The sequence below is a fragment of the Podarcis pityusensis genome (genome assembly GCF_964106645.2).
Source record: "Podarcis pityusensis genome assembly, chromosome: 9".
Lineage (NCBI taxonomy): Eukaryota > Metazoa > Chordata > Lepidosauria > Squamata > Lacertidae > Podarcis > Podarcis pityusensis.
The window spans coordinates 67,256,114-67,278,371 of record NC_138034.1 but is presented as its reverse complement, the minus strand read 5'-3'; the positions used below and the strand labels follow the sequence as shown (position 1 = coordinate 67,278,371).

At 46.7% G+C, this 22,258-nt stretch overlaps 1 protein-coding gene across 5 annotated transcripts in view; it reads left to right on the top strand.

The window, feature by feature from the left end:
• The window catches only part of SEPTIN11 (septin 11), a 101,517-nt gene that overhangs the window by 61,208 nt on the left and 18,051 nt on the right, over positions 1–22,258 (top strand). For 4 of the 5 annotated variants that reach the window (XR_013990468.1, XR_013990469.1, XM_081020961.1 and 1 more), the window contains exons 5-9: positions 4,922–5,083; positions 11,437–11,596; positions 12,968–13,136; positions 18,470–18,602; positions 20,189–20,376. Coding sequence is in view for 2 of the 5 variants with exons in the window: in XM_081020961.1 (XP_080877087.1) it covers positions 4,922–5,083; positions 11,437–11,596; positions 12,968–13,136; positions 18,470–18,602; positions 20,189–20,376 (812 nt within the window). In the remaining 3 variants the exon portion in view is untranslated. The remainder of the gene's footprint in view (positions 1–4,921; positions 5,084–11,436; positions 11,597–12,967; positions 13,137–18,469; positions 18,603–20,188; positions 20,377–22,258) is intronic. The other variant, XR_013990470.1, reaches the window with a different exon arrangement.

The window sequence follows — 22,258 nt, the reverse complement described above, 5'->3', positions numbered from 1 at the left end:
TTATCATTGGGACGGTCTGCAAGCTGACTTCTCCTCCCAACAGCTCCCTGCCATCGATCGTGGTCACCTGCAGGGGGTTGCTTAAAGGGATCGTCTGTATCTGGTGTTCAGCTGCAAACTCTTTGCTCATGAAATTGCAGGAGCTGCCTGAGTCCAACAGCGCCTTTATCTTTAGAGGGTGTCCGTTTGGCAGCTCTAGCGCCACTTCTATCACTAGGGCGGGTTTAGGAGGTTCTGGCGTGGGCACTTTCACTGCTCTTTGGCCTGACTGCTGTGCCCCGACGGTGGCAGCCAGGCGTTGGCTTTTACTTGCTTCGGTATTTCTTCCTCTCTTCCCTCCACAGCTCCTACCATCCCTTGCCATTCCTTCCTCTGGGGGCAGACTCTGGCAAAGTGACCTGGCTGTTGGCAGAGATAGCATTTCCGGGCGCCTTTTCCCTCCTTCTTTCCCCCCTCACTGGGCTTTGAAACTGCGCGCGCGCGCGCTGTTCCGATTTCCATCGGCTCTGCCGGCGGGAAAGTTGGCTCTGGAATGTCTGGAATGCGGAACTCCTTCCAACGTTCCCCCTTCCCTTCCCGCCTCTCCAATGCTCTCGCCTCCTGGCGCGCTCCTATGGTCAGCGCTGATTTGGTCAGCTGGTCCATAGACTCCGCCCTGGGCGCCCGGGAAAGTTCGTCTTTCACAGCCGAAGAAAGCCCTTCTTCAAAAAGCATTTGAATGGGTTCCGCCGATAGATCCCACCCCAATTTATGGATCAACATGGTGAATTCAGTCCAGTACTCACGGACAGATCGGCTCCCCTGTTTGCAAACCATTAACTGTCTGCGGACCACTCCCTGTTCAATATCGCTGGAAAACATCAGATCCATGGCGCGAAAGAACTTCATCGTGTCCTTTAGGACGTCACTATTCGCTGCCATCAGGGGTCTAACCCAGTCTCTCGCCCCCTTTTCAAGATGCCCAATCACGAAAGCCACTCTTGATTCCTCGTCAGGGAATTCATCAAACTGCAGATTGAGGGCATATTGCATCTCTGTCCGAAAGCCATGATAGTCTTTGGGCTCCCCCCCAAACTTCTGCACCAATCCTGGTACCTTTCTGACGAGCTGGGTGTCTTTCCCCTTTTTGTCTGCATCCTGAGCCCTCCTCTCCTCAAGCCTCGCCGTCTGCAGCGCTAGCTGGACCTCCAACACCCGGTACCTTTCTTCCAGGCTTGGACCCGCTCCAGCTCCTGCTTCTCCGGTTCCGGCTGGGTTGCTCATGATGCCTTCTCCTGCACAAGCTGCTCACGAAGACTGTCGGAATGCTGTGATGGGACGATGAGCTGCTTGTGTGTAAAATCCTAGTCCCTCAGAGTTTGGTCAAGTTTGCAAACCTCTGTCTGTAACGGAGCCCCTTAAACATGGCTCCGTCAGTCGCTGGCAGATTCCGACAGTGGTTGCTTTCGGAATCGCTTCCAACATAAAAGCTCCTTAACGGAAACACGTCTTCTGGACTCTCTGCGTGACAGTTTCCGGCGAGGAGTGGGTGTCCCTACAGGAGGTCCTGAAACCTCCCCACTGTTTTCGCTGGAAGTGTCTCTGAGCCATCCCTCCAGCTCCCTTTCCCTCAGCCCAGCTCCTCTCCCCCTACTGGTTCCCTCTTCAGCTGCTGAGTCTCTCCCAACCTGTGTGAGCCCTTTCACTTCCCTTCCTTCCGATGGCAGTTCCCTGACATAAATCCTCTGGTTTTATGGAAGGAAATTGCACCGAAGCAGTCCTTAACCTTGTTGCTTATGTGTGGTTCCTTCTTTTCCCTTACAAACGATCGACCTCATAAAGCAAGAGAGAAACCTAGTTTGTGGCCCTGGAAGCATATTGTGAATCACTTACACAGCACTAAAGAAAGTCCTCAAGATTCTTTACCTTTTGCACAACCCTGTGTATTTATATAGAAGAAAGTCTCATAGGACCCAGTAGGACTTTCTGCTAAGTAAGTAGGTGTTGCAGCCACAGCCCTGATCTGCTCTTGTTTCCCAGCAACCCTGTGACTATTGTTCCCACTTTATGCATAGGAAAGTAATCTGAAAAACAAGTGATATTTCCTAAGGCTGTTTAGTGGTCTTGCTTGACTGCCATGGTAAACTGTGGTTTGTTGTGATGCAAACGAGCCTGTGCAAGCCTTGGACTTTCCCCTCCCTTCTTCCAGCACCTTGCTCTTCCATTTTTAGCTGTTCTCATTTTAGCATCATGCCTGAATGCAGAAGAAACTGTGGTTTGCCTTAACTGTGGCTTACTGACGTGTGCCAACTTCAAACTTTGCTTTACCAAAGTAGGATTGTTTCAACAAACCGTTGTTGTGATAATGACAATGGTAATGATCATTACGATGTAATGATAAAGGTAATAAAAAATGAGTGAAATGCAAGCTTCTGATCTCCTTGCAGTTGTGTCTGTGGACCGGGACTGCATGAACTTGAGGTGTGCACAGGTTTATTCACTTAAATTCTCTCAGAACCAGACCACTGAGCCTCTGGCAGATTTCAAACAGGTTTCCATATGCAGCCAAACTATCTTCTTTCCAGCTCACATTCAGAATATTCATGTGTGTGCACAGATAGCAGCACCCAAGGAACTCAAAGGCTCTTAGAATTCAAATTCATGATCGCGCTATCTCCTTTTGTTGGAAATGCGTTACTACATACACAGCATTTCCTGTTCACCACCTCTGTAGAAAGCAGAGAGGAAACAGCTACTTGTGTGTGACTTCTATTTATGGCCAACTCCTTTGCTCCGAAATGCAAATTGGTGGATCTTATCTGTTTCACTGCCGGTGTAGCTAATTAAGAAAAGAAAAAGAAGGAAATGAGAAGATGGGCTGCACAAAGGTTTGCAATTCACATTCAAGGGTATTTGATAAGGTCTTCATTCACCACAACTTCATAACCTGAATTCCATCACCTGGAAAGCTTGGCTTGGCTTTGCATTGAACAAAATAGACGGTACACGTGAAATGAAAGAAGCGTAGTTAGATGTGCCAGCCTGGCATTTTTATGGGTGATAGCTGTGTGAAGAGAATAGCTTGGGGCAGGTTTAAATGCTAACGCCACCATCGAGGGCAGTGGCAATTGGCCTTGTGGGATGATAGTTCCTTTGCAAGCAGGGCTCCCTGATGGTGCCGATCAGCTGATTGGTGTTGACAGCAAGCCCCCCTGGAATTGCTTGTGTTGTAAACAAAAATCTGCTCTTTTTTCCCTTACGGGGTATCCAAGAGCCCATATAGAGTCCTTACGTAGGTTCCCTATTGGTAGGAGAAAATAACAGAGGCCAACCAGAGAATATTGAGAAGCAAAGCAGCTAATAAGCCTGATCTTTATTGATCTGTTGCAACAGGGTCCTCACTTACCACACGCAGGAGGGTGGAGGAACCCAGAACCAAGGTGTGCCTGCCCTTATGTAGACATTTTAAATTCCCTGCCCTGGAGCTCAAGACTACCCCTCCATCCATCATACATACATCACAGAAGGGGTGTAACCTAAGACCATCCCCCCAGATACATCATACCAACATCACAGAAAAGGCGGTCGACAGCAGAAATCTGAGTGTGTTGTTTATCTCTTCTGACAGGTTACCTGTTTAATGGTCACTTGATTGGATTGCCTGGGGAGCCTGGACAGTCTTTTGTAATGACAAATACTTAGTTCCTGAGCCAGGTCACAGGCTCACACCCTATTCATATCTTAAATGTGCCCTTAAGACAGGATTTGCGAAGGAAAAGACAATGGGGAGGCCTTTCCATTTTCCTTTGACCTTGCAGAGAAAACATTTGGTCAGTTTGGGAATCAGAAATGGTTTCAGGTCGGTCTTTCTGTGCTGATCTATGTACGTGCTTGGTTGGTATATTTATGAACATTTAATTTATATCTAAGACCTCAAAATTCCTATCACACTTGCACTGAGGAGTTCCCCATATAGGGGACTCCCTTGTGCAGCTGAGGGGTCTTGCTGTCAGTGAGCCCTGCTCTGTTCATTTCCAGGGATGGAATCTAAACAGCCCCTGCAAATGGGCTTCCAAAGGGCTAGCTTGCCTGGCGTCAGAGGACTGAAAGGTATCTGCCAAACCTGGTCTGCAAGGTGTGGGGAATTAAGGATTTGGCCTGCCAGTTCCACACCCCTGCCATAACTGGCAGGAAGCAGCTGCAGCTCTTCCTTGTCAAATAATCAGAGCTCAGGGTTCAAGTGCAAGGGGCCTCTCTGTGCTGGGAGCTTCTCTGTTCTAACTCAGTGGAGCTGGACTTGCTTTCATATTCAGTCAGTTATAGTGGGAGATATTCCAGCACATGTTGTTGTTGTTTAGTCGTTTAGTCATGTCCGACTCTTCATGATCCCATGGACCAGAGCACGCCAGGCACTCCTGTCTTCCACTGCCACCCACAGCTTGGTCAAACTCATGCTGGTAGCTTCGAGAACACTGTCCAACCATCTCGTCCTCTGTCACCCCCTTCCCCTTGTGCCCTCCATCTTTCCCAACATCAAGGTCAAAACATCAGGGAGTCTTCTCTTCTCATGAGGTGGCCAAAGTATTGGAGCCTCAGCTTCACGATCTGTCCTTCCAGTGAGCACTCAGGGCTGATTTCCTCCAGAATGGATAGGTTTGATCTTCTTGCAGTCCATGGGACTCTCAGGAGTCTCCTCCAGCACCATAATTCAAAAGCATCAATTCTTCGGTGATCAGCCTTCTTTATGGTCCAGCACATAATAAGGGTTAATATTGTCCAGGCAAAAGAAAAAGGAAAACTGTGTATGAGTTTGGTTTCGTACAAAAGGGTTGGGCATCATTTTGATTTGCTGCCATTCTTCTCCTCCTGCTTGCCATTGGAGAGTCCTCGCATCACCAGCCACCGGCGCAGTATGACTGATTGCTCTCTGTTTGCATTGCAGGTGAACATCATCCCCATAATCGCCAAAGCTGACACCATTGCGAAAAACGAGCTGCATAAATTCAAGAGCAAAATCATGAGCGAGCTGGTCAGCAACGGAGTCCAGATCTATCAGTTCCCGACAGACGAAGAGACAGTGGCTGAGATTAATGCCACAATGAGTGTAAGCCTTGTTTTCCTTGCGTCCTCCATCCCTGCTCTTGTAAGACATGGGAATATAGGAAGTTGCCTTATACAGAGTTTGAAAATGAAAGCATTTATTTCCGGGTTTTCGGCATTCGTTAGTCAGCGGAGACGTTCAAGAACCAAAGTAGAACTATAATAATAATAATAATAATAATAATAATAATTTATTATTTATACCCCACCCATCTGGCTGGGTTTCCCCAGCCACTCTGGGCGGCTTCCAATAAAGTGTTAAAATACAGTGGTCTGTTAAACATTAAAAGCTTCCCTAAACAGGGCTGCCTTCAGATGTCTTCTAAAAGTCTGGTAGTTGTTTTTCTCTTTGACATCTGATGGGAGGGTGTTCTACAGGGCGGGTGCCACTACCGAGAAGGCCCTCTGCCTGGTTCCCTGTAACTTGGTTTCTCGCAGTGAGGGATCCGCCAGAAGGCCCTTGGCGCTGGACCTGTCTAGCAAAACAGGAATTGTTGGTTTGACTGCATTTTAAATATCCCACACCAGATGTTTCTGGGATGCCCACAAGCAGGACTTGAGTGTAACATTGGTGGCTCCCAGCAACTGGTACGCAGAGGCACACTGCCTCTGACAATGTAGGTGGAGCAGAACCATTGTGGCTAGTAGCTACGGAGAGCCTTCTCCTCCATGAGTTAGACTCCTCATTTTGCCATTGCAATGCAAGTAAATGGGGAACACTTCTTTTCCTGGCTCTTCGGCTATACTGATGGTGAGAGAGACAGAAGAGCTCGAATGCGTGAGGAGATGTAGGTGGGACCGGAGGCTGCCCCAGGGCAGTGCTGCTTGGCCATAGCCGCAGCGTGGAGTAGAAGCTGCCCCAGTGTGGGTGCTTGGGAAAAGGCGACAGGGAGCAGGGAGGAGAGACAGTTATTTCAGCCACAGAAATGTCCAAGCGGCAGCTGTCCTGCACAGCATGTAAGTGAGAGCCTTTCTCCACCCATCTGCCCAGTTCTTGGTTCTTCTCCCGCCCCAGACTGGGCATGGCCCCTGGCCTTCCCCCAAAATGCAAGCCAGCCCTTCAGAATTGCACACGGCGTAATGAAAACACCACCTGGACGAGTCCCGAGAGACCGAAAACAGACCCAGCTTCCTCTTGGCTTTGGCTCTCGTTTCTAAACACACAATATCCTGGACGGGGAAGAATCCCAAGTGCATCTTTTATGGCTAAGCGGGCTGGGCTAGGCGCGTCTTTTTTCGGCACAAGCTCAGCTGCTGTTTACTGGCAGATTCCAAGAGCTCCAGTGTGGTTTTGAGGTTTTTTGGTTTGGAGCTTAGGAAATGCAGGAGGAAATGAAGTGCGCTGTTCTGGCCAGGCCAGGGGGCCGTGTGTCTTGTCTGTCTTAATGCAAAGCTCAGTGAAGAGTTGACCATATGCAAAAGTGCTCAGTAAGTAGTGGTGCATAGGCCAAATGCTTTGCGCTTTCTACCCTTCTGACTCCAGAGACAGAAGTGGGTAGGGTGGGTGGATGAGCAGTAAAACAGTCCTTTTCCAAGCACAATTCAGAGTGTTGGTGCTGACCTTTAAAGCCCTAAATGGCCTCGGTCCAGTATATCTGAAGGAGCGTCTCCACCCCCATCATTCTGCCCGGACACTGAGATCCAGCGCCGAGGGCCTTCTGGCGGTTCCCTCGCTGCGAGAAGCCAAGTTACAGGGAACCAGGCAGAGGGCCTTCTCGGTGGTGGCACCCGCCCTGTGGAATGCCCTCCCACCAGATGTCAACGAGAACAACAACTACCAGACTTTTAGAAGACATCTGAAGGCAGCCCTGTTTAGGGAAGCTTTTAATGTTTGATATATTACGGTATTTTAATATTTTGTTGGAAGCTGCCCAGAGTGGCTGGGGAAGCCCAGCCAGATGGGTGGGGTATAAATAATAAATTATTATTATTATTATTATTATTATTATTATTATTATTATTATATAACACTGGGACATGATAGCAGGCCATGCAATGTGGGATGGCTCATTGGAAAGGCTGTGTTCTTCCATCCCACATCCTCTTCTCCAAAGGGGTCCTCCAGCAAAACAAACTGCTGAGCAAAGGACACACAAACTTCAGCTTTACGTATCTGAAAGAATGATTTCAGTTCAGACATCACCCCAAACCATGTTTTCTCCAGCCGCAGTTTAGAAGCCAGACGATGGTTGGACCCTTCCAATCGCATGAGGGGACACAATCCTGTTTTCTGTGGCTCACCTTCCTCTCGAGTCAGAGATACAATTCAGCGGTTGCTTGTCCAGTCAATACATCAATTCATTCATGAAGTGCTTCCTGTGAAATATCTCGGAAGAGAGTCAACAATAAAAACATCAGTAAAACAATTTTGTCTGTAAAAAAACCCCCAGTTAAGGCGATGTCACTTTGAAAACAAGTATAAATGGATTGTGCCCAACCACACAATGCTATTGCATGGAGGTTTTGCTTGTAGGCTTCCTATAGGCATCTGGTTGGCTACTGCAATAATAATAATAATAATAATAATAATAATAATAATAATAATTATTTATTTGTACCCTGCCCATCTGGCTAGGTCTCCCCAGCCACTCTGGGCAGCTTCCAACAAAGATTAAAAATACATTAAAACGTCACACATTAAAAACTTCCCTGAACAGGGCTGCCTTCAGATGTCTTCTAAATGTTGGGTAGTTGTTTATCTCTTTGACATCTCATGGGAGGGCCTTCCACAGGGCAGGCGCCACCACCGAGAAGGCCCTCTGCCTGGTTCCCTGTAGCTTTGCTTCTCGCAATGAGGAAACTGCCAGAAGGCCCTCGGCGCTGGACCTCAGTGTCTGGAAAGAATGATGGGGGTGGAGACGCTCCTTCAGGTATACTGGGAACAGGGTGCTAGGCTGGAAGAACTCTTCTTATGTTCTTAGTCTGTTTTACCATTGAGATGGAGAAGAACACTGGTGTCTGTCCCCCACCTTGATTGGTAGGAATGTAAGTGTATGCATGCTTCTCCCATTTCCACTAAGTCAGGGGTGCCCAAACTTTTTTCAAGGAGGGCCAGATTGGATGACGTGAACATGCGTGAGGGCCGACCTTTTTTTTACGATTTCCCCCCAAGGTTGTTGAGCTTATTTTTAGGAGTGAACTTGTTTTTTTGGATTAGACACCAATACATTAACTGCCACAGGGGCTGGATAAAACTGGCCATGGGGTCGGATTAGGCCCCCCAAATGGACTTTGGACGTGCCTGCACTGAGTGATTTTGTTGCATCCTGAACCAGGCTTCAAATATTTGTTATCAAACTGTGCCATTAGTGGTGATTATTAATTCCACGCTAAACTTTTAATGGTGCATAGGGAGAACGTACATTTCCCTGAAATATTCTCCCAGATATTTTTGTATCACAACACACTTTTAAAATTCTTTTTATCGTAGCTTCTTCTTCTACTGTAATTATATCTGTCGAGAACCACTCTTTAATCACTGCTATGTTCGCTGCTTTATAGTATCCTCACTTGCTGCTGCTTTGCCTCCAATAACTACTGCTGACCCTTTTGAAACAAGCATCTACGCATCCTCCTTCCACAGGCTGCCTTGGCTGGCTGGCTAGTTTAGGCGTCTTGGACTAGAGCCAGGCTTCCTTTTTAAAGTCCCCTTTTCCTTCCTCCTTTAGTGAAAGCTAATAAAATGGGGTGGGGAGAATCTCGACTTCCTTCCATTCACCCTGCTCCCCACTCCCTAGGAAGTGTCAGCGCCAGCTTGTGCTATGGACCATCAGTATGTAAACTGCACAAGTGCATCTAAACAGAACGAGGAGGAAGCAGACAGGGAATGCCTGAGTCACAATGCTCTCCCCTGACTACTCCTTTCCCCGGTCAATTTACGATTCCGTCAGCCCATTTATTGCTGTCATATCTGTTTGTCTTGCAACCCCCTCCCCCAAGAAGGAAAGTACATCATCCAGCTACTGTGTGTTTTGGGAGGTGCTGTGCATCCTCAGGCCCCATCCATTTTTTAAAAACAAAGTAAATAAAAAAATATATTTGCAAATACAATGAAAAGAAAGAAAGGGTGGCTAAGTACTGGAAAGGGAATCAGTTACCCACTAGGGGAGAATGGTTATGTAAGCTTTCAGAATGTTTAGAATTAGCCAAATTGGCAGATATAATAAGACAGAAACCAAAAAGTGAAGTGAAAAAGGAATGGGAGTGTCTAAATGAATACCTTAAAAGTCAAGGTTCGAGGACAGAAATCTGGCTGAGTCTGGAATAACCTTGTGAAGTGAAAGGATAAGAAAGAGGGATTTATATCTAGATGCTAGTATAGAGATGATAAAGGAAACAGGAAAACAGGAAGACATAATGAGAGGTAAAGGAGGTGTTGTGGGATTGGTGGAAGTCAATGTTTGTTTTTCTTTTTAGTGTTTATATTATTAACTTGTAAGATATGGATTTGGTTTTTTTGTATGTTGGGTTTTGTGTATTGTTATTTTTCGATATTTTTCATGTTGTTGTGTGGAAAATACTAATAAAATTTAAAAAAATTAAAAAAGAAAAGAAAGAAAGAAAGGGGGGAAATAATGCCAGCTGATACTGACAATAAAAACATTCCATCAATCCTAATTTGAAGGTATAAGCATTCAGGCCCCTTTCAGATGTTGTTTCTGCTGCTTTTGGGGGGTGGGGGAAGGCAGGTATGAGATATGATTGACCCCTCTGCCTTACTCACACTGCTTGCATGTGACTCTCATCCAAAGTCAGACCCGCCTGCTCTTTGGCAATATTTATCATACGTGCATCAGGTTTAAGGAGTGATTTATGGGTCGAACTGCATGTGCTGATGTGAAGTTCAGGCGAGGTTCTTAACTCAGTGGTGGGGCATCTGTTCTGCATGCAGAAGGTTCTAGGTTCAATCCCCTGGCCTCTCCAGGTGGGGCTGGGAAGGACTCTCATTCTGAAACCTTGGAGAGCTGCTGCCAGTCAGTGTGGGCAGCACTGAGTTTGATGGACCCAAGGGGTGCACTCTTCTCTAGGAAGACTATGTACGTGGCTAGAATTCTGCAGGACCACAGAAGAAAGTGGTCCCAAGATTCAACGTCCTGAGAATCCCTGCTTCCGTTTTTAAAAAGCGAGCAGTGATGTACATGAAAGTGTTGCCCATACAGCCAACTAAACCTCAGAAGTGAGAGGAGAGGCTGAGTAAGGTTCCCAGTGATTAGGGACATGCTTTCAGTACTCCACCTAGTTGCTTAATGCTCTCCATGTCAGGCATGTGGGATACTGATGAGTACTGATTCATACGTTTCCGAGCACAATTCAAAGTGTTGGTGCTGACCTTTAAAGCCCTAAACAGCCTCTGTCCAGTATACCTGAAGAAGCATCTCCACCCCCATTGTTCAGCCTGGACACTGAGGTCCAGCTCCGAGGGCCTTCTGGCGGTTCCCTCACTGTGAGAAGCAAAGCTACAGGGAACCAGGCAGAGGGCCTTCTCAGTAGTGGCTTCCTGTGAAATGCCCTCTCATCAGATTTCAAGGAAATATACAACTATCTGACTTTTAGAAGACATCTGAAGGCAACCCTATTTAGGGAAGTTTTAAATGTTTGGTGTTTATCGTGTTTTTAATATTCTGTTGGGAGCCGCCCAGAGTGGCTGGGGAGACCCAGCCAGATGGGCGGGATACAAATAATAATTTATGATGATGGTGATGATGATGATGATGAACTGTATCTAAATACTGCCCAATGAAAATGCTAAGGTTGTGTTTAATTCCTAGGGAAGGAAGTGTTTCTTTGGGTGTGCATGTGTTAAGACTGTTTATTAAGATCTTCTATAATCAAATGAAAACTGGCAAAGAAACACTAAAAACTTGGGAGCATATACCCCTATACATTTGGTCTCAACAAACCTAAGAGCAAAACAAGCAGACAACAGAAAATCTCCCACCAATATGCAATTCTAAACTAAGGTTACCAGATGTCCCTGTTTCCCGGGGACAGTCCCTGGATTTACAAATCAGTCCCCATACAAAATCCATTGAAGTTGAAAAATGTCCCAGATTCATTGGAAAAAATCTGGTAACCTTATTCTAAACACACAAACAAGTAAAAGGGAACCAGGCCACCAAAGAAGAAGAAGAAACCAGCTCACTTGGCCTATAATACCACTCAGATATTAGGAGACTGTTTTGATCTGCCGCTTTGCTGTCCTTGATTCCCACCAACCCCGTTCTTCAAAACGTTAGGCTGTGTTCCAGAAACACTTGGACAACTTCTAAATCGGTGAAAGCCAGCACAGTTGTCTATTGAAGTGTTTTCTTCCCACTCACTGCTTTTACTTCGCTTTTTTTTTTTTTTTCATTTAAGGAAAATATGTCTGGCAAAGCAACTGAAGACTCCCATGGTCTTCCTCTGCCTCTTGCCTTGCAGGTCCACCTCCCGTTTGCTGTGGTTGGCAGCACCGAAGAAGTGAAAATTGGCAATAAGATGGCCAAGGCCAGGCAATACCCATGGGGAGTCGTGCAAGGTATGTCGGCTGCAGAGGTGGGGTCGGGTGGCAGATCTGCTTGCTCAGCTTCGGTTTAGTGAAATGCAAGGTGGCACCATAAAACCTAATTTCTTTGAGCAACAGCAAAAGAGAGAGAGAGAGAGAGAATGTGAAGAGCATATTAAGATGGTAGCTGGGACCCCAAAAGCTGTGTCAGATGCAGAAACCTTCTTTTTCCACAGAAGCATCTTTTACCAGCTGCACCTGATATGTTCCTGGACTGGGAGAGTTTTAACTACAGTATTTTAGACACCGGTAACTTCAGGATTTAGATTACTGCAGTGCATTTTCTATGGGGCTGCCCTTGTGCTTGGTCTGGAGATTGCAGTTTCTGGACCTGCTGGAGTTCTTGCACTGGGTATCTGGCTAGAGTTTCTGACTTTGAAGGCCCGAGTTCAAATCCATACTCATGCATTTGCCTGGGTTAAGTTGTGCACTGTGCTATTTTACAGGTGCACTGTACAGTGGTACCTCTGGTTACGAACTTAATTCGTTCCGGAGGTCCGTTCTTAACCTGAAACCATTCTTAACCTGAGGTACCACTTTAGCTAATGGGGCCTCCTGCTGCTACGCAATTTCTGTTCTCATCCTGAAGCAAAGTTCTTAACCTGAGGTACTACTTCCGGGTTAGCGGAGTCTGTAACCCAAAGTGTTTGTAACCCGAGGTGTTTGTAACACGAGGTACTACTGTACTACACATTATCAGACGCTAAAATGTTTGCAAACTTATAACCATGGATAGGTATCCAGAAGAGGCCCATTGCTGAATCCTTTCTCTATAAGCTGTAACAGTCAACTGGCAAAAGGGAGCATTCACTGGGGGCTCAGAGTGAGACTTTAGAAACTGCCTTCTGGTTGGGACACATGGGAGACGGCAATACTATAAAAGTGAAGAGCAGAAATGACAGCTGGGAACAACTGCTGTTTGGAAAGCTATGGCTTGTTTAATGTATACACGCCGTTTCTTGTGTCTCTTGCAAAGAAATATAAGCTGGTGCCTTTCAGAGCAGCTGTAGCATAATGATTAAAGGTTCATAAAGATTCATGAAAACTCAACTCATCCATGAACTAACTGGAGCAAGCCATTAGCTCTCCAACTCAGCTTCCCGTCTGTAAAGAATGCTGGCCTACTTTACAGGGTTGTTGTAACTATTGCTGAAGTATTGCACGTGAAGTGCCTTAAGCTCATAGGAAAATCCTTTGGAGTGATGGAACTGGTCTGATGACTAGTATCTTCCCGGGGGAAATCAGGGCTTTTGTGTGTAGAAAAGGAATTGGGGCGAGGGGAGGGTGAAGATGGGAGAACCTTGATAAGTTTTAGATTGCTAAAGGAGCCCTTTTGTTTTGCAGTTGAAAATGAAAACCACTGTGACTTTGTGAAGCTGCGTGAAATGCTCATAAGAGTGAACATGGAGGACTTGAGGGAACAGACTCACAGCCGACATTACGAGCTCTATCGCCGCTGCAAGCTGGAAGAGATGGGGTTCAAAGACACAGACCCTGACAGCAAACCATTCAGGTAAGGCAGCTGCAACGCCCAAAGCGGAGTATATTTCTGGAGCAGTTGCCCAAGGCATTCTGCTGTAAGAATTTCAGACGTGATGGGCATAGTGGCACAGCTTGTTTTGAACATTGCCATGTTCCCAAGCTTCCCTTTAGGCAAGCCAGTTACAATCTGCAGTTTTGGGATAATGTATTGACCTACCTTCCAGGGCTGTTGCGAGGATCACAACAAACACACAAAGCACTTTGAATGCGTAAAAGCTCAGTGACGATGATGATGAGTTCATACCTGCTTTCCAGGCAAGAATGGCTCCCATAGCAGCTCTTAATTAAATCCACACCAAGGTTCAATATAATTATGGATTTGTAGGTGTGTGTTTTTGTGTGTTTGTGTTTGTGTGTGTGTGTGTGAGAGAGAGAGAGAGAGAGTTGGGAAACTGTTTTTCCCTGGCAGTTAGTCATAACCGTTCAGGTTCCAGGTTATTCCTTTCATAGGAAAGGGGACAGTGGCGGCTAATGGTCATTGTGGCAGAAGGCAAGGAGACCAGAGTAAATGGCAAGCAATTCTCCCACCCCACCTGAACGGGTCGTAGGTAAGGAGGCTAACTGTAGACAGGCTAAAGTTGAGAAGGTAATGCCCCATTTGCCCCTAATAGAAGGGGCTGGACTCATTGGCTGGCTGAATAGTAACTATGTCGACCCACAGAACCAGCCCTTCCACTGATCTGCTATGCAGACCAAAGACATTATCCTATGGCTGGCTTTATAGCTATTAAATAATGATTAACAACTTCCTGATAATGGTTCCCAGCCTCTTTTCGCTTCTGAGATGAGGCCACATCATAATCCTCCCCATATGCTTTCAAATTTTATCTCCTTGGCCGTAAAGGGAAAGATGGCTGAGATGTGCAAGATGGTGGACTCTGTACCAAAGGTCAAATTCTACGCTTGCTTGGCAATCCCCATAGATGCATGGTATGCATAAAGCCCTGGATATATTTTATTAGTGATATGTGTGCATGTCAGCATGGCGAAGAAGTCTACAGAACTTACCAGGTGGCTAGTTTGCCTGTAAACACATTCCTTGGTAATCCATCCGTGGCCTAAAAGAGAGAACAGACTCCTATAATTGTCAAAAACTTCCCTTTCCTTTATGGGTAATCCTTACTCTTTGCTGGGCGACAGGATGAGTGGCTATTTGAGCCGGTATCTCTTTTGTCAGTGTATAAAATAGTTCAGATTTATAAATCAGCCCTGGTTTATCTCTGAGCAACAAGAAGCGTTCTGTTCAATTACGCAAGCGTAGGAGCAAAGTGTTGGGTCTCATCTACCCACCCAGTTCACTGTTTTCCCCCTAACATGATGGTTTCTGCAGGCTTGGCTCCCTCTGCCAGAGTTGTACGCTAGCGACTGGCAGATGATGTCGGGTTTTCGTTCCCCACCTACCTTCTCCTGTTTTCCTCCCCGTCCATGTGGCTAAGCAGGTTCTCCTCACAGCCTGCCAAGCTTTTGCCTGGTCTGGATCCAGATTCTGCTTCCAGCTTATCTGCTACTGCATCAGTCTGCATCTTAAATCAGTTTCATACAGAAATAGTATATGAACACGGTTATGTTATTTAATTGGGGGAAGAAGCATCCACACTGTTTCCTGGGAATGGTAATTGGATTCATTTGCTGGCACAGAGAGCTAGAGATGGGTGTGTAGCTATAATTGTGTGTACCTCGGTTTTCAAACGTTTCCGTTGACGAACATTTCGGTTTTCGAACGCCGTAAACCCGGAAGTAAATACTTCCATTTTCGAACCTGCCTCAGAAGTCAAACGGCTTCTGCTGAGTGTATATATTATTTTTCTCAATTTTCCCTAGTAAATTTGCAGACTGCCCTTTGCGCCTCAGTTTTCAAACGTTTCGGAACTCAGAGCAATCTTCTAGAAAGAATTATGTTTGGAAACCGAGGTACGACAGTATATGTGTGTGCTGTGGAAACAGGATGCTGGAGTAGATGAACAACTGACCTGATCTATCAAGCGCTTTGTAGGTTCTTATGACTCACTGTCAGCATCACGGCTAAGAAGGGATTTTAATCCAGGTCTTCGTGTTGCAAAATCCAACACTATAGCTCAGCAGTCTCCAACATGGCGCCTGCGGATACATTGATAACTCCAAAGCCTTCTTAAGTGTGTTTACCTTTGTATCCCTTGAAAATACATAGACATGAAGGAGAAGTTAGTGAAGCTGTTCCTCTCTTCCTCGTTCTGTTCTACAGTGGACGCTCGGGTTGCGAACGTGATCCATGCGAGATGCACGTTCGCAACCTGCAGCGTTCGCAATCCACGTCTGTGCACATGTGAGTTGCGATTCGGTGCTTCTGCGCATGCGCAAAGTGTGATTTAGTGCTTCTGCGCATGCGCGACCGCCAAAACCCGGAAGTAACCCGTTCCGGTACTTCCAGGTTTCGGCGGTCTGTAACCCAAAAAAACGCAACCTGAAGCGGCTGTAACCCGAGGTATGACTGTGTTTGCATTTCATGGCTCAGATTAGTTCTGCTGGATCTGACTCTTGCCCAGATCCCTTGGAAAAGTGAAGCACACTTTATTTCTTTCATTCTTTTATGGGGCAGGGGGATGATCTGGTCTGGGGGGGAGGAGGAGAGAGACAAGGCCAGAGAAGTTATCACCTACACCACTCCCTCAAAAATCCAAATGTGCCCACGGGCCTGAAAATGTTGGCAAGACCTGTAGATGCTATCTTGTTAATGGCAGCAATAGCCAAATGTTGTGGTTTTGTAACCAGGGTGCCATGGCACCCTGGGGTGCCTTGAATGATGGTCAGGGTGCCGTGGGCAGCACTGGCATATCTCCTTCTTTCCTTCCCTCGCTCCCTCCTCTGATGCCCTCCTGTGTCTCTGCCTCCCGAAGGCTTGCACAGCTGTTTGTTGCAGCAGCCGTGGCTATAAGCGCTGCAGGCGAATGATGCCTCTGGGGCTGGCCAGGGGGTGCTGGTTTCCAGGAGCTGAGGTGGCCTCGAGTGAGTAAGTGAGCAGGCAAGGGAGCCCAGCCAGCCAGTCCACCAGACCTTGCTGTTCGGAATGGACAGACAAGTCCCGGGCCTCTGTGGTGCTAGACTTATGTTCATCTTTGGCCAGTCTGTTGGGCCACTAAGGCTGGGGGCATCCTCTTCCCAGGTCCCTGTGGGGCAAACCTCACTTTGGGGCGGGGGGGGGGCAGCTCAGAGACTGGGGTGGCAGCAGCAGCTGCCCAGAAGACTCCCAAAGAGAGGGGAGAAGAGGCTGAGGGAATCCTCCACCAGAGAGGGTGTTTTTAAAAGGGTGAGAGATTGCCAGCTCTGTGGGAAAGCAAGGGGTGACATAACTGGGCTCTTGAGCCCCACAGGGATGCTGCAGAAAGAATGTAGTTGGTCAAGGGAGCCGTGGACTCAAAAAGGTTGAAAACCTCTGGCCAAATGGATCCAAAATGACTTCCGCTTGGCGGTTGCAATGAGAAAATTGCAGGGGTAGGACAGAGCCAAAAGTAGCAATTTATTTATTTTCAAGTTCAGATAGCAAAGAGGAAGTGGAGAAAGAGAGGAGATAGAGGACCACAGATAAGGGTACTTTCTTCTTGTCTCCTAGCGCAAGTCAGAGAATAGATGTGAAGTGCAGGCACTTTTAATCTTTTCAAAGCAGCCTGGACTCTTCAGCAAGCCAGCCTTGCTTCCTGATAGGGAGCAGAAAGCATTCCAGGAACTCTTGAAACTAAGCTGGATAAAAAAGTGGTGACAAACCGTTTACTTCACGAAGGACCCAGTGCATAAGGGGCGAGAGGAACTAGATGCTTCCCTGTTATCAGGCAACCTTCATCAAGCTCCTTGGCAAGTGATGCTTTGGTGTAGTTCTAAGAAAGGGGGAAGCTGAGGCAGGTTCTGCGCACAGCACAGCATGAGTGCCGTGTTTTGCTCTGCTGAGGGTGAAGCAAGAGAAGGGAAGAAGTGTTTTGCACCACACAGAAGAAGCATTGGTAATGGTGCTTCATCCAAGGGAGGTGCAGAGAGTGGACTTTTCAGTAGTGGCCCCCATTGTTTGTGGAATGCTTTCCTCAGGAAAACATGCCTGGCACCATCAATGTTGGTTTTTAGGCACTAGGCCAAGATATTTTTTAATTCACTCAGGCTTTTAGGACTGTAGTAGTAATAGTAATAGTAATAGTAGTAGTAGTAGTAGTAGTAGTAGTAATATAGAAGTTACTCAGGCCTTCCTTGCTTTTCATCCAGTTTTGTGCTTCTTTTCAAAAACACTTTTCAGCTGAAGAAGTCTTGATGTTCCCACGCCAGAAAAATCCTGGCTGAAAGTAAATATTGTTGGGATGAACAGTTATTTATTCAGTGTATCCCATTTTTGTCCTGGTCCTTCCTTCAAAGAGCTCTGAACTGCGTATAAGGTGGCAAGGCTTGTTTTTTTGTGGAGGGGGGAGGGTTGGTACATTATAATTTTATTATTTATATGCCACCCATCTGACTGGGTTGCCCCAGCCACTCTGGGCAGCTTCTGGCAATATATATATATATAAAACAATAAAACATTAAACATTGAAAACTTCCCTATACAGTGGTACCTCGTGTTGCGTAACCTCCAGGTTATAGAATCTTCGGGTTATGGCTGCGGCAAACCCGGAAGTGTATACTTCCGGGTTTCACCGCTCACATGTGCGCAAAAGCACTCTTATCGCCCCACGCGTGTGTGCAGAAACGGCGCCTCTAGTTACAGATTTTTTGGGGTGCGCACGGCACCCCGAAACAAATTAAATCCGTAACTAGAGGTACCACTGTACATTGCTGCCTTCAGATGTCTTCTGAAAACCATATAGTTGGTTATACTGGACATCTGATGGGAGGGTGCCACTGCCGAGAAGGCCCTCCACCTGGTTCTGTGTGTGTTCCAAGTTCAATCGCCAATTGTATCTCCCAGATCTCTGCAAATGGGCCTGGGAAGACATACACACACACACACACACACACACACACACACACTCACTCACACAGCCCTGGGGAGTTGCTTCTTCCAATAACGCATTAGATGGACTCATGGGAGGGTTTGGTGTAAAAGCGACCTCCCATGCTCACACCACCTTTAATCCTCTCAATAACCCTGCAAGGTAGGTTACAGGCTCATGTGCAACCTTACCTGATTTACCAGGAGCTGCTGATTGATTGATTGATTGATTGATTGACTGATTGATTTTGTTCTTCCTTCGATGTTACTCATCCGTGATACTAATGAGGTTTGGCTTTCTTTCTATCTGCCCACGACCACCACGTCCTCTCTCTTTTTTAACGGGGTGCTTCCATAACAAGTCTGCAAGAGACCTATGAAGCCAAGAGGAATGAGTTCCTGGGTGAGCTCCAGAAAAAGGAGGAGGAAATGAGGCAAATGTTCGTCATGCGGGTAAAGGAAAAAGAAGCCGAGTTGAAAGAAGCAGAAAAGGATGTAAGTGGACTCCTCCCCTCACTCTTAATACAGGATCCCCACCCACCCCCAACTCTGAATGATTCAGCTTGAAATCATCAGGGGGTCCATATGGGAGCACTTGTGTGAAGCAGAAAACACAAACCATTGTTATTTGGGGCTAGATCATGTATAGGGTTCCTCCAGACTGGTGTTTTTGTGTGTGTGGGTGGGTGCATTCAGCAACAAGTCATTGTTGCAGTAATAGCGCATTTGTGGTGGATTTATGCTGGACATCCTGCCACTATATTAGTTGAATGAATGGATTTTATTATTTCGGTCACAGACCAGTTCCAGCCCACATACAGTATCAAGGAAGTCATAGAACACCATAGGGATACATTTGAAATTGCAATTAGGTATAGCAGGGACAATACAGATATAGCAACAGTTAAAAAATATATAAATTAAAACTTAGCCTATATTAGTTGTTCCGCAATGCTTCTCAAGAGTTACCATGTTACTGGATTCTTGTGCTGCGTAGTGCAGCAGAAACAGGACAAAAAATAAAGCCCCAAATGAAATGCAGAACATAAAAAGAAAAACCAGGACATTTGTGGTATTAAAAAATTACAGAACTTCTGTCCTGCATGCTTCTGAAGGAAGCTATGGGGCATGCGCCAACTGGAAGAAAAGCAGTATGTCAACCCTGAAAATGTTGCAGGCATGAAGAACCCTATTGAAAGTGGGATCACATAGAACCCCCTCCAGTGTTTTTGTGAATGCACAATAATAATAATAAGATTTCTGGAGGGGCACATAGTCAATCCTGACCAGAGTCACCTAGGTCATTTGTGGGGCTAGAGAGGGAGATAGAAAAGGGCTGTTCCCAGTCTGGAGTTTAACGTTCATCAGGTAGAAGGCACCACTACTGTTATGTACTGAAGTTCTCACCCTGGGCCAGCAGGGGGATACTGTAGATAGTTTTCAGTCAGGTCCACATATGCAAATAGGGGATTGGAAGTGATGTTCAGTGATTGGATAGTTACAGAAAATGGTTACAGTTGCGTTGTAGTGGAGCTCTATATAAGCAGGCTGACTGAACCCTTCAGTTCTGTTCTGTTCTGGCCTGTGAATAAACAAGAGCTGTTTGAAGAATCGCAGTGTTGTCTGATATGTTCACCCACAACTTAACAACTACTACTCAACCACAGCCCAACACCTGGTGTTTATGTCAGAGCGGATCAATCCACAGTCTTCACACTGCTTCCCAATCAAGGGTCTGATGCTTCACACACCCTGTTCCCTTCTCTGCTTGAAGAGGGTGCTAAGACCTCTCTCAGTTGGTAGACCAGGAGACCCTTAATCTTAGGGACCCACATGGGGTGAAAGATTCCTACAGGGCTGGGCTAGATGGCCCTGGCGACCCATTCCAAGTCTACAATCTGTGATGCTGTGATCTCTGGCCATAGGCCATGAGTCTGCTTGTTCAAGCCCCTTCCATCCTTTGAGCCTGTGCAGCAGGTTTGGACTATTACAATTTTTTCCAGCACTTAACGCTTCTTTTCTCTCTCTCTCTCTGCCTCTCTCTGTGTCCACAACCTCCCTCTTTCTTTCCGGTTGGGCAGCTTCACGAGAAGTTTGACCACCTAAAGCGGACTCACCAGGAAGAGAAGAAGAAAGTGGACGACAAGAAGAAGGAGCTTGAGGAGGAGCTGGGCAACTTCCAGAAGAAGAAAGCGGCAGCCCAGCTGCTACAGTCACAAGGGCAGCAGGCTGGCTCTCAACAAACCAAGAAAGACAAGGACAAGAAAAAGTAAGCCATTGTCTCAGGTCGAGCTCTGTGGGCTTCTGTTCCAGTGTGCTGTCTTCCGTTGCATGTCTGTATTCGCTTCTTCCCATTATCAGACTGGAAACTGGGCTTCCCTCCCTCTCCCCCCGCCCCCACTTTAAAACAAAACAAAAAACCCCAGACTGAATTATTTTTTATATAAAAGAAAATACAGGTTTGTTTGCTTTTTCCTTAAAAGAGGAGCGGGGAGGGAATATGACCGGCTTTATTTTTTTATACAGAGGGTACCTAAATAATATTTTGTAAAAGCTTGACTAGCTGGTTCAAAGAAGCAAGAGAGCAGTTGGAGAGCAGAGACCGAAAGCCAGCCCACCCAGCGATCGGCTGAACCGACTTTGCAATAAGTCTTGGATTTTCTGTTGTCGAAGCAAAACACATAGCGCTCCATCTCTCACTGTCTTTCCCAGTGATGCTTCAAAAGGTCTGTGCTTAATTCACTGTGTAAAAGCCTTGCCACAGTGGGCCAGTGCAGAGCTGACAGTTTTCCTGAGTCTTAGCCGCGTGGTTAAGTGTGTTGGGCCGCAGGATCATGCCGCCGGGTTCCCTCGCCTCGCCTCCGGGTTTTGCGGGCAGCAGGGAGGTTGTGATCCTGTGGCCCCAACCCCCTTAACTGTACGCAACGACTTGGCTCATATTGCATTCCTAACCAGCCAGAGGTATATTCAGCTCAGAGTCTCTTAGTGCCAAAAGCGACTATTTGGAAAAGCGGCTGTTAGAGCGTGCAAGTAACTCTAGTTACAGTATAAACTTCTATATCTGGTGCCAGTTCTGCCCCTCTGCTAGCCAAACAAATTATCAGTGCTGGGTATGCTATGATTGCAGTACAATGCTTCTTACTGTAAAAGTAAAAAATAAAATAAAACCAGCAGTCTGGCATCGTTGGAGCAAGTCAGACCCGCATATTTGCAGTCAGACCTTTAGCCGCTGCTTGGCTGCGGAAGCGAAGAAAAGTTTTGCAGGCGCGTAAGGGTACTTAACTGCACCAGCAATGGGAGTGCCATGCATGGATGGGGCTCTGGAGCTATGCTCATGGGTCTCCCAGGTGCTTCTTGAAGGAGCAGTTGCACATGCAAAGGCAGTATGTTTCCTCTTGATAAATACCTTTCAGGGGGAATTTCAAAGCATTGCTGCAGTGTCTCTTGAGAAAGAGAGAAGCATATGAGGCATGAACCTTAACAGGTGTCTACAGCAGGACCATTAAGCCCTTTCTCTTCCCCTGTCATTGTTCTCCAGACCTTTCTCTGCTAATCCTGGTGGGTGCCAGGGCTGCAGCGGGTTTCCTTCTGATTCTGCACCTGTCCATATGGCTCTGCAAGCATGGCACCCATAGGAGATTTGGGTGACATTTGCCACTTACGTAACTTCCCTGGTTGCATTTTTATAACATTGGAGTGCTCCTGCAGGTCACTTACAAGGTCTCAAGGTACTGAAAAGGGCGAAGTGCAAAAGATGGAGCCGTTTACTGGCTTCAGGATAATGTACTTGCAATGTAGGTATACAGATTTGCCTTTTTCGTGTTGACCTTTTTTTAAAGGCGTTGCGACCACTGGAGAAGGTTACAGGAGCAATCTCGCTCCACAAGAATGTAACCAGGGATGTGCAACCCCAAAGCTCTTTCCTTACCTTCTTTGCAAGTTTAGAGCCACCATGGCCAGTTCTGTCTTCCAGGCTGATGCTGCAAGTCCCATCTGGGCGCAGGGCAGTCAGCACAGGACCTGATCCTTTCCCTGCACACGTCTGTTTGTGAGTGACCGGCGCTCTGCTTCAGAGTGCCAGTCACCCACAAAAACTTTGGTGTGGAAACTCCTTTTGGTTGCACTTCTGCCAGCAGAAGTTGACCCACCAA